The sequence below is a fragment of the Lonchura striata genome, chromosome 3, assembly GCF_050655825.1.
Source record: "Lonchura striata isolate lonStrDom1 chromosome 3, ASM5065582v1, whole genome shotgun sequence".
In the NCBI taxonomy this organism is placed as follows: Eukaryota; Metazoa; Chordata; class Aves; order Passeriformes; family Estrildidae; genus Lonchura; species Lonchura striata.
In genome coordinates, this window is record NC_140705.1 from 38,007,875 (window position 1) to 38,020,984 (window position 13,110).

Genomic DNA, 13,110 nt, shown 5'->3' on the forward strand with positions numbered 1-13,110 from the left:
ACTAATTTTCTCTTCTATGGTAAAATAAATTATGGAAGCTCATCCTTCAAAAGACAATGACAAAAAGTCACCTTCATGTTAAAACAAATTCTTTGTCATTGTAATTATGTTGTTTAAGACACTTTCCTTTCTTGCTTTACTTACTACCTCTACAGAAAGGGTTAATTTCCTGCAAACCTAATTCCTTACCTGTGGCTTCTTCCAGTGTGGCAACATCCAGTCTGGGGCTGTAATTTCCATAACCAGCAGCAGTAAAAGCACGAATCTGGAAAACATACACTGTTCCTGGCTTTAGGTTATTAATAGAAGCTGAAGTGGACTTGGTTTTCACTGTTGAATATGTCCTCTCCCTTTGATCCTGGAAACAGAAAGACAATTAAATGACATTTACAGATTGGATTTTATCATGATTGCACAACAGCAACTGACAGCCAGCCTGGGTAGTTTACTTCTATTTGCTGAATGCTCTTTTCCCCCAACAACAAAAATAAAGCATACTCTGTGGAGTATTACAAAACATTGTCAATGCAACAAAGAGCTCTAAGTGTAACAAACAATTCAAATGTGATGCTCATGTTGTTACTCAGAAAACATCAAAAAAAAAAAAAGAAAAAAGATTGCTCTTTTTGGCTCTGATTAAATTTTGCTTAATTTTGATGAGAAATAACTCAACCACAGCTTTCCAGAGGAATCTGTGATGTCTAAACAGTTCAAGAAATTTTTTCTTTCATGGTCAGAACATCACAAAGATAGGGCTGCAAAACCTGCCTTCATTCTGCATTAATTCAGTTTATCATTACTTTGACATCATACCCATCTATTATTTCTGAAAAAAATAGAATATCATCAGTTTATAATTGGATTTTGCATAATTTCTGAGGTCCTTAACTCAGTTTTCATTCAGATATTTATCTCTGGTTTTTAGCCTTTTTTCAGTTTTAGACTCTAAGGAATAAAGAAGAACCTAAGGAAAGAAGCTCAGTATGACACTCCACAAATTTGAAGCTGTAAGATTACAAACCCTGTGAGTAATAACTCACTTTCAAATAGTACAAAAGCTGTATCACAGATCATTAGAGTATTCAAAAAGCTATACTTATTCATCACATTTAGTGACACAGATTATATTTCAGCATAGATATGTGAAGCCCTGTTGATTTTTGGTGGCAGATGCAACCCTGATTTGAAGGGCAGAAGAGATGAATTAACCAACCATCTGAACGCACCACATGACCAGACAAGCATGAGCCGAACGCAGCAGTGCTAATGAGATGGATACAGAGGGAAGAAATAAATCTGTAACTCATTTCAATAATATTTCACCAGATAAAAGTGATGGAGAGCCTTCCCTGTCACAGTCAGTAAAGGAACAAAGGCTTTTGCTGAAATACTATACAGAACATACAGGGCTATACAGAACATAAATGATTTCTTTTCTCAGATTCAGTAAGGGCTTCTCCTGGTCCTTACCCAGTCTGTGACTTGAGCAAGCCTACAGTTTTAGCTAGCAACAATTTTCCATATCTTCTCCAAGAGAGTTTAAATCATCAGGAAGTGAGGACCACAGCAGAATGTATATTGGCATGTGAGACAGAACAGGAATGTTTCGAGAAATGAGACACAAGTGTAAGAAAACCATAAACAGGTTCAGGACTGTAAGCCACAGTCGAATTTCAGTTTGGGTTTTGATGCATAAACGAGGCTTATTTGAATTGCCAACAGTTCTTGTATTCAAAAACAAATAACAAAAAAAAAAAAAAAAAAAAAAAAAAATCCTGTGCTAGAAATCTCACAGGAAAGGCTTACTTTGGAGATTTCAAGCTGCTTCCATTCCAGCCCTAGCCAGAAGTGAGAGGTGAAAAAAACACTTATCACAGTATTTCAGAATGACAAAAAATGTTTGATTTAATTTGGGTCTAAAAGGAGCCAAAAGTTCAAATCCTTTTATTTTGCTTTTCTTTTCAACTAGTGAAACACAACTTAAACAGACTCTCACTCTGAGAAGAAGAAGAAGAAGAAGACTGTGAATTAATTTTAAAGCTGAAATGCAATTTTTTGGAAGGAAAAGAAATAATTTCAGTATTTGTGCAAAAATTACTTCAGTTAAAGTTACATAGTCCAGTTTATCTGTGACTGTTAGAAAGAGCTTTTTATTCTCTTATTAATTTCACTGTACTAAGTATAATACTGGAAGATGTCCTTCCATTTAAAAAAAAACTTTAACATCAGTTTTTTCCCTTTGGAAACACAGGGAAAACTGGCAATGAAATTCTGCTAGTTATTTAAAATTAGTATATAGGGAAAACAATAAAAGCCACATTCTAAAAGCTATCATTATATAAAAAGCTGGGTATCTTGGCAATTTTTCTGTCATTTTACATTACCCATTTAAATTATTTATTTTATTTGAACAGATTAGAAACTGCTCTGCACATTAAAGAAATGAAAGGTTCTCAAATTTTTTTTTTTTTTTTTTTTGGTTCAGAGGACAGTTTTGCCCTTGATAAATGTGTAACATTTTTAAAATACTTGGACTTTATTTGCATGTGTATGTACACACACATGCTTGAGGAACAAAAATCATCTGCTAAAATTAGTAAAATTTCTTCCAAAGAATTATTTAGCTATCTGTACATATCTGTTAGATTTTGTTATAAAAATCATTAGAATGAAGAACTTAAACTGGAAGTTGGCCTTAACAATTTTCTTTTCCTTTCCCAAATCATATAAAAATATTTTGATAAGTATATTTGTGTAATTCAGCACTGAAAATGAAATATGACACTTGATATTGCATCCAATCTGGGCTGAATTTACCTAATTCTGTGTTACATAGTAAGCTGACATGCTCTTTTTGATATAGGGTACTGTTACCCTGCCTGCAGAAATGTCTTCACGAGTGTCCATAAAGAAGCCCCTTTATAAATTTTTTTTTCATTTTAATTAATTTTAATTTTTTCACAGAATGTTTTATAAAGATTAGGAGTATATTATGTTATGCAGACAATTTCCCAAGGAATCTGGAGAAGCCAAACTTAGTCTGGGTCCCATGACAAACATAGAACTGCACAACCTGCCTTCACTCTGCTTTCATCCAGTTTACGGTTGTCAGAATTTTTTTATTCTGCAGTACTTCAAAGTTATCATGAATGAAACCCTAGACATGCTGAAATGAATGGCAAAACTCCGACTGACATCAGTAAGATTGCAATTTCACTCTACTAGAAACAGAGATCACTTCATCTACTACTGAAAAGCAGCCTTCAATTCATTATTGCATTGAGAGAACAAGTGAAACATAAATTTCACAGTCCTGGTCCTTTTAAAAAGGAAAAATACGAAATATTTATTTCCCAAAAGCCTAGGAAGTGTTTTGAAAATTTTCAGACATCAAGTAGAAGCTGCCCAGCTCATAAGGAAATACAAAATGCAGTAGGGAGTTGTACTTGATACATCATTTCAAAACTAGAATTACATTGGTACAGAAGGAAATGAAAAAAGCTCCAAACACAATGTATAATAGATGTAATTTAAGGGTATGGAATTTAAGGGTAAAAAATTAGATGGAATTTAAGGGTAAAAAATATCCAAGTACAATTTAACAATTAAAAAAAAAAAAAAGGAACGAAAGACAGATTTCAACTGTATATTTCATTTTTAGTGTGCCAAAATACAGTATTTGAGATGTATGATAACAATAATAATGGCAGAATTTAGCTAGTTATTAAAAGTGAGCAAAATCACTGACTTTGGAGAGACGAGATAGTTGATAGCTGATGATTTTAACACTGTTCCACAATGCAGCAAGCCAACATAAAGCAAACAACACATTGTTGCACATTACAGATAATCTTAGCACTTACTTTCTCATAATATTTGATTTCATATTCAGTAATGACTCCATTGGGATGTTCTGGTTCCTGCCAGGAAAGCTCCACGCTCCTCTGCAGCACTCTTTCTTTCATTACGCCACTAACTTGCGAGGGAGCTGTTTGGACAAGATGTGTCAATAAATAAAAAGCAAATTTGTTGGATGGCTAAAAACAAATGTCATTACTGATCCACCTCATGCTGAGAAACTTTCATTAAGGTAAAAGAAAGCACCTTTTCATAGCTCGCAATTCAAAGCTAATGAATATTCTAGCAGATCCCTATTACTGTTCATAAACTTAGAACAGAAATCAAACTACAGTGCAAACAGCAAAAGGTATCATTGTTCGAGTTAGTGCAAAACTGAGATTGATGGGATAGGAAAAACAATTAAGGAAATTAATTCTGATGATGATAGCAAATCAAATTTTCAGACTGATGTGTAGTAAATTAAGAGTCTAAATATTTATTGCATATGTTTCTGAAATGCACATAAAAGAGAAATAATATTTTAGAAGTAAAATCACATTTTAGGCTGTTTTGATATGACTAATTCCAGTTCTGCTTAGAAATAATCTCTCACATTATCTGATTACAATACGACGGTGATGAAAATGATTTTGTTAAGAGACTAAGCCCACTCTTTTTCATTAGTTCTAACCTCTCCAGGACATTTTCTCTTTAGAGCTAAGTTTCTGTATTTTGTCTTAGCATTTTTGAAAGTGCAAGACAGTTTAAGGAGTAGATCTCATGGAAAGAAGGTGACACTGTCTTCCTCTGCCTCACTCTAGGGAGATATAAATAAATGCACACTTCATGCATGCACATGTACATACACTGAGTTTCCTAATAAATATCGCCCACAAACAAGCACCTTTTGAAATTAAAAAACCCCAAACCCAATATAAAAGCATTATAAAGACATTGACTCTTATATAAAAATGTTTTAAGAGAAAATGTAATAAACTGTGAGATACTGAAAAAATAATTCACTTTCTCAACTTATTTTTAATGAGAAAGACAGCAGATATTTTTCTGATGTGCAGCATCAAAGGATGCCAAACATCACAGTCTTCCTCAAATATACACACTGAATTTAGAACAGAAGTCCTGTAAAACTATAGCACTTTGAAAAAACAACTATGGTATTGGAACCATGCAGAACTTGATCTTGTTCTCATTCAGTTTAATGGAAATCAATTTTGCTCATGCAAAAGATAAAGAAAGAGAGGACCTGACCCTCAGCCCCCTACAGTTAAAAGCTAAATGCCATTTACATGGATAAGAACTTGGTCTTGGAGCAGACTCAGACACAGGAAAGGTGTCTGAGATAAATTTATTAGAAATAATATACTAGAGATAATACTAAAGATATTAGAGATAAATTTATATATTTTTCTAACACAGAATCTAATACTGATTTTATTTTGAAATGTTTGCTTAAAAAACCTGAAAAATTTAAATCTTTTAAACCACCACTTTATTTCAGAACTGTATATAAAGCTTTCATTATGTAAAATTATACAGTCTTCAGATAAAATTCTTATCCCAAGCAACAAGGTGATCTTCATTTTCTCTAGTTTTCTAAAATAACACAAAACATCTATAATGCACACTCCTGTATAATTAAGTATATAACTATAATGATAAAATTATTATTATATATTATAAATTATTATATATTATAATTATAAAATTCTTATATATTATAAAATACCTAAAGCCCAATAAAGAAAATAATCCTCTGAAAAATTAAATTGAATTATTAACTTCTTACTGCAATTTTGAAGTTTCTAAGATTTTTTAAAAATTATAACCTGTATGTTCAGGGAGATTGCATTTCATTGGAGGCTCCAAGAATACATGAAAATTAGAGTTTGAAGCCATGCATTATAATCTTCATTATGAACTATTATGCTGCATATAATCAATATAATCAAAGTTGAATATCTCTTACATTAGGCTGCCTAAATGATAAAATCAGAAAATTGTATCAGACCAACAACATAGGTTGCTGCAAAAAGCCAGGATCAGTCTCACTCTCCTTGCATTCTCTTTCTAAAAGCTGAGAGTATTTTCACTCTTTAATTAGTGAAATATATTCTTTTGCATAGCTAGGACTCCAGAACGCAGCAAACTAATTTACTGTCTAGTTTTCTTTGACATGATTAACTAGTTGTCTTCTTTGCCTAAATAAGTACCTCTGCATCCTGAATGAATTTCAGAGAGGTCATTATGTTTCATGTGTAACTTTCTATCTCATCCAGATAAATGTATCTCAAATTGCTAATCTTACGTTTTTAGATGTCTGAAATTGATGTTGGTACTTATCATTGAACGATTTTATATTACCTAGGTCACTGGAATTTGTTTTCCATGTTTCCTGCTTTTTGTTTTTGCTTATCAAATTTTTTCATTCCGTTGGCCACAGCATTCATTTTTCTTAAAGCAGTGAAGCAAAATAAAGTTGATATTAGTTAACTCTGTGTATGTGGGAAAGGAACTGGAATGTGAAGGAGGAGGGACTGAGAGAGGGGAAAGATTTACATTGAGGAAATGAAATACACTGTGCAACATTCCTGCTTAACACCTGTACAAAGTACATAAAAAACAGGCATATTCCATTCTTAAAGAATTTCCATTCAAACTAAAATCCTGGTGATTTATCAACATTGCAAGATTATCAACATTGCAATTAAATTTGGTTTGGTTTGGGGTTTGTGTGTAGGATTTTTGGCAATTTGTTTTTGCTTTGGGCTTTTTGCAACCAAAACTAAAAAAAAGTTATGCTACCTTTCACTGTTAGAAGAACCACATGAGGAAGAAGAGAAAGTCCAAACCTACAGTTCAACCTTGAATATGTTAGCAGCTCTGAAGACAAATATGTTGCATATAATTCCCATATCACATGAGATTCCTAAAATGTAGCATGCTATCTAACCTTATTTTGAGTCCCATCCTTTTCAGGGGAAGAAGGGAATAATTAAATTGACAGTTTGCCTTCACTGCATAGAAATCTCTTCAAACTAGATCAGCCACATAAGCCAATCCATTGAGAGGGCAAGTATCCTGCCTTTTGGGCTGCATTTCTTGATCTCTGCTTAATGAGAGTATACAGGTCAGAAGCATTTTGTTCTTCATTCTAGTATAATAATTTCCTCTGTATTCTCTCTGTGCCTTTCTTACAGATGGTTTTACATTAATGTTTTATTTTTTATGGCTTCCTGACACATCCTTTTAAACCTTTAGCCAACTTCTCATTGCCTAGCTATGCTAATCAATTAACAACTTTTTATGGTTTTGAAACAACTATATTTGAGCAAGCTTGAAAATTAGTTAAAGAATACAATGCCTCCTTAAATACAAGATAAATTAGGGAATTAAATTAAAAAAAAACAAACAAGCATAAAACGAACTCCATAACAGGATTAAAAATAACATATTTGTTCCCATTTCTAGCTAAACAATAATGATAAGAACAATAATAATAAACTACTTCAGGGCGTTTTTCTTCTAGTAATCTACTTCTTGCCACTGCATCTCTAACCAAGTCTTTCATGGCAAAGACACTTCTTACAGCACTTCTAGACAACTATACACCCAGTCCTGAATGACTTGAGCATGCATAATCCCTACTGTATCACTGCAGGTTACAAAGAAGCATCACTTGACAGAATCATTATTTCCATAATATATTACACAGGGGGATACACACTGTTCAAAACACCATTTGCTATCAACTTTCTTTCTGATATACCTCATCTCTTCTTTTTCTCCTTCCTGCTGACACAACATCCAATGCATCAAACACACACAGCCTCTCAGGGCTAACAGGCAGATGTACCTACACACGCAGCATAAGAAAGTACTTGGAGAATGATAGGCCCTCAGCACTCTCATTCACCTTTTTTAAATGCTTCAAATATACCATTCAGCAAAAGAAAAAATTGATTTTCCCCAGGTTTCAACATCACAGCCACTGAGAAATATAACTGTGCTGGGTTTTACTGATAAAGCCTTCAAGTTATATAGATTTCAAGCTGGTCATCATTTTCAGATCAAATTATAGAAAAAGTTAAAACTGAGGTGACAAAAAGAGCAGGATATTCCAAGGATATATTCTCTTCCAGAGAGAATATTGCATCTGGTAGACTGATGTGTTCCATCCATACTGTTAAGCCAAGCATATAGTACATTATTAATATGTACAAATATTAAGAGATAGAAAACTGTAGCAATTGGTTTGGAAATTGCTACTTTTAGTCCAGAGTAATTTGAAAATGTTATAATATAATACTGCTCATGCCTTTAATTCCTATCCATAGCTATTCTCTGTTAATGTTAAGACTAACATTTTCCTTGATCCATAGTGTGCTTTCCAGAAGGTAAAGACAGGCGTATCTGAACATATCACGACCAAAAAAAAAAAAAAAAAAAAACAAAGCAAAATAACAAACTCCCAAACAAACAAAACCAATCAAACAAAAATGCCAAGCAAACAACAACAAAAAAACCCCAACAAAACTGAAAAATTAAAATATGTGAAGCTGGACTTTAATATATACGAGGAATTAGACATAATACATGAATTGCTAGCAGAAAATCAGCTGTAAAAATCTTTTTACTGAAAATAGATAAATCAGCAAAAGGAACATACCTATCAATTTCTCAATTATTTCCTACAGTCCTGAATATTGAATGTGTCTCAATTCCATCAACAGCATCAGTCATGGAGACTTTTAATTTGATACTTTTTAAACAGTGTCTCTAGAAGCAGCATCCTGTGCATTTAGTAGTTCAAGTATACAAAAGAAAATACTTAAAATTCTGAGAAAGAAGGGTTGACAATCCTGCAGTCACACTTCATACAGAAAATTTCATAAATGAACAGGAGTACATGCTCCTTATGCAGGACCAAATCCTATATTAACAAATGCTACCAAATCAATGCTTGCAATTCCAGTTTCATGATGTGTCATACAAATTCTAAAGAATGAATGGGCTACCAGACTTCCTTAAACTTTTTTTTTTTAATGATTCCTTATCTTACAACAGCGATAATGTTCTGAAGTCAATCTGAGCTTCCTCTTGCACCTGTTGAAGTCTAACAAAAACACTGGAACTTTGATAGCACCCTTATGACACTTCCTAAAGGACAACAACTTGGCTTTTGGCATCTTTTACTTTCACAACATGAAGATATGCAAGAATCACTCAAACCCACCAGCTTTTCCTACAGCAGCAATGAGATCAATTTTACATCCCTGTAAAACTGTATCTTAGGGCCCAATATAAGTTTTATGACATAAACCATTTTTCTGCAACAGTGTTCTACAGCAGCTGAAGGGTGTTTTGAGTATTGAGCCTGAAGGGGACATTGCTAACAGATGCAAAACACAGGAAAACAGGGATATTGGCATCCCAATGGTTATAACCTACTCTGCTATTTCTTTTTAACATGTCTTTGCTGTGTCCTTTTTTAGCAGAAATTTTTGGATAACAGAGTTGTTTTTCCTCTACATCTATTTTAAATAAGGCTGTAATCTGGCATTTTATCAATAACAAATATAAAATGAACCCATGTGTATATATATATGTATATATTTTTATATATATACATGCATATGAAAATAGTAGCAGAAAATTATACTGTTGTTAGCTCTTAAATGGTTGTTCAGGAAGAGAATACAAAACTCCCCATACTTCATTATAGTCCTGCACCAGATTACCCAAAAGGCATCTTTCTGCACTGATTTGCTCCTGGGAGAAAGAGTGAAAGTGAAGTCATAACCTGGCCTCCAACCATGTTCTGGTTTGCTCTCAAGGAAAACAGGCATCAGAATTGCTAAAATTGCTAAATAAGAGTGGAAGGCAAACAGATTATACGCCTTGAAGAATTGTAGCTGCTGCTGTCAGGGATCTGGGGGTCAGCATGTAGAACCACACTGGTTTTTTGTGCTGGCCTGAAACAGGATACTTATCACAAGATACCTCAGGATACATGCCCTCCCTTGCTTCAGGACACATGCCTTTGCTTACTTCTATGCAAAACTGTTGCAAAAAGAGCCTTGACCAGGTTTCTGGTCCTGGGCAAATTTTAACACTTTACTGCGTAGCTGTTTCCCTTATATATTCTGTTTCTTAGAAAGATAAAAAAGATTCTTTGTGAGAAAGAAAAAAAAAATATTTATTTTATTAATTATTCAAATTACTAAACATTTCACAGCACTGTAATATAGCACTCACTCAAGTGCTACTAAAGCCATGATAGAAAACTGCCACAGCTTATCCTTGAAATGCTTAAAAAAAAAAAAGCTTACATTTCACTTCATGTTTACACTACCATGCACAATAATTTTCATGTTATTCTATATCATAATTCATGCGAAAAGATAACAGAAAAGATCATGATAGCACTTAAACTAAGAAATATTAAATGTATTGATAGACAGTCACAAGATTTTCTGTTTTGTTACAGCGTGTTTCTCTCCCCTCAGTTAAGCCTCCACATGACAAAGCAGCCCATGATAAAAGGTTATTGAGTACCACTGTATTATGCCATTAGTACCCATTGCTTTGGATCAATGGCAGAGAAATTCCCCACTGTGTTTACAAGCTGCAGCATTCAAAAAAAGACCCAAATAAATCAGATATTTTACACTAACAATATCCTACAGAGAAACCATTTTAACTTCCTTGCTGACACACTTTACTTTCCAGCTCATAAATATAACAGTGTGCTTACAGTGCTGGGTAAGCCATCAGCAGAGGCACACACAGTTTCTCTGAGCCACCTGGGGATGTCATGAGTACATGGGAACAGGCAAGGTAGTCAAGTAATACTTGACTGCATTACTCCATCACATGTTTTGCCATTACTTTTATGGCTGAGAAATTCTCAAAAACTTGCTGATCTACAGAGAGAAACAGAAGTAGAAGTTGCCCAAACTGTCAAATATCAATTAAAAAACAGAATCATAAAATATGCTGAGTGGAAAGGGACCCATGAGAATAAAACAATAAATACATTCTGAACTCACCAATTATGACTAGCAAATTCCTAAGAATGCTTATACTCCGATAGCATTATTACCAAATATGTAGTGATTTACTAATTGTCCATACCTTTTAAACATCTGATGCATTTAAAATACATAATGGTCTGGTAATTCGTTCATCAAACTCAAAACTTAGCAGCCAGATCAGATCTGTAAGCTGTCTATTCTGGCAAAATTCTGAGGAGGGAAGCTCACAGAAAGAAAGAAAAAGAATCTACCAGAAAGAAATGAAACAGTTTAGAAAGATCAGGCTGACAGCTTGTCTATCATGTTTTGATTTTTTTTCTGGTCACAGTCTACATCTAGACCCATTCTATGAACTCCCCTGTTTCTTCTGCCTGACATTTGGTACAAATATTACTGTTATGTCTGCATCTCATTTCTTTGAAAACTGGCAACTTGGGCATCAATCAGTGCTGAACGGATGCTGAGTTGCGTAACAAGTGACAACGTTGTCTCCCAAGATATCCACAACTCTTGTTTTCTGAATAAGTTTTGACATGTCAGGCACAAACCTGATTCTTACAAATGTGTTAGAGTAACAAACCAGCCTTACAAATAACAGAGAGGGGCTTTTGTTCTCCTGAAGCATTTGTTTTCCTTTGCAGAAGAAATATTTCTATGTTAATTAGCTTTTTCTTTTGTCCTTTTTATTTTGTGATTCATCTTTCATAACTTTTTCTATTTTTTTTTTAGAGAAACATCTGCCACTAGCCTTGCAGTAAATCCTTGGCACACAGATATTATTCTTCATTAAAGAAAACAAAACACCACAAAACTCTCCAAAGATGAGGATACTCTTTTCCCTGGTGGCATACTCAGACACATAATGTTCTCCTTCTGTCTCCAGTCATCTCTGCTGGCAAGTGTCAATTACAGACATAGGTTTTAGGGAACAGAAGGATAAAAACCAATTTACAAATACTTTTCTCTGGAAGCAGACAGGTGTAATGACTGAGACTGTTTGCTGTAATTGAATTTCATGCTGTCATCTATTCAGTCACAAATAGATGTCAGCTTCAAGGATGGAGAAAAAATAACAACAAAGCCTCCTTAATACATTCTTATTGCTACTCTATAGCTAAGTTTGCTAGTCTAGTTTAACTTCAGCAAAATAAATTTTTTAGTTTTAGAGAAGAAGATGAGGTGAATTGCAATAGTGGCTTTGGAGGCCTAGAGTAGTTGGATTATGTTTATTTAAGTGTACGATGTCCAAGAGACAATTGTGTGAATTCCAGCCCCAAAACAAAGCGTTTTTCTTCAGACATAGCCAACCAATATCTGAAAACAAAGTGTCATGCCAAAAGAATTAAAAACAGTTGATCAAATATTAACAAAAGACCATATAAATATTCTGTAAAGATGTCAGCACAAGACAATAATTATGTGCCAGAGGTTTGATCAAATTGATGCTTCCAAAGATATAATTGTTCTGCAGGGGAAAAAAAATATCACTCTACTAACATTCCTCAAATATACAACTTCTGTTCCAGCCTTCCAAATTCCTGTGAAATGCATCATAATGTCACTGCTAACAATGGGCATATTTCTGAAAGCAGCATGGGTAATATTCACAGGGAATGCAGGAAGAATTCCATGCAAGAAGAGTTTGCATTTTCTCTCATGTTATGGGCTGGTTTTCTCCCAAAGAGCAATAAATCTCTAGAACTTAAGATGGATAAATATCTGTCTGGGAATCTCTGTTACAGTGATAAATATCAGAAGCAGTAAAGCTCAAGTTAATGACTATGCACAGGAGGGAAAGTCATGTCCATGAGAAGAAGGCCAGGCACAGCAGACAGCCCATGATTCCCTAGGTCAGGACTTGTAGAGGCAGCAGCTTCACTGGCCAGGGCAAGGTCACCGCTGTGGAGAACTGCCACTGACATAAACACAATATTCAAAATTTCTCCTGATGTACAAAAATTCATGTACATTCTGTCAGCTGAGAAAAAAATCCATTTGATACAATACTGATTGTCCCAAATGAAGTAACTTTGCATTTTTGCACAAGTCGTTCAACAAATACTCTTGTGCAAAAGCAGAAGGAAAATCCCTTATCTTCAGGGGCATGTATTTTGCAAAGTAAAGCTACTTGATTGACTTGACTATACAACAAAAATTAACATCTCACTATTCAATAACAAAAAACTAATTTAGACATAATGTGCATATTTACTTA

The 13,110-nt window shown here is 34.0% G+C and overlaps 1 protein-coding gene across 10 annotated transcripts in view; it reads right to left on the minus strand.

The window, feature by feature from the left end:
- Window positions 1-13,110, minus strand: part of EPHA7 (EPH receptor A7) — a 216,891-nt gene that overhangs the window by 95,286 nt on the left and 108,495 nt on the right. For all 10 annotated transcript variants that reach the window (XM_085574848.1, XM_085574843.1, XM_021545324.3 and 7 more), the window contains exons 6-7: window positions 3,864-3,988; window positions 190-358 (exon numbers count right to left, since the gene is read on the minus strand). In XM_085574848.1, the coding sequence (XP_085430974.1) occupies window positions 190-358; window positions 3,864-3,988 (294 nt within the window). The remainder of the gene's footprint in view (window positions 1-189; window positions 359-3,863; window positions 3,989-13,110) is intronic.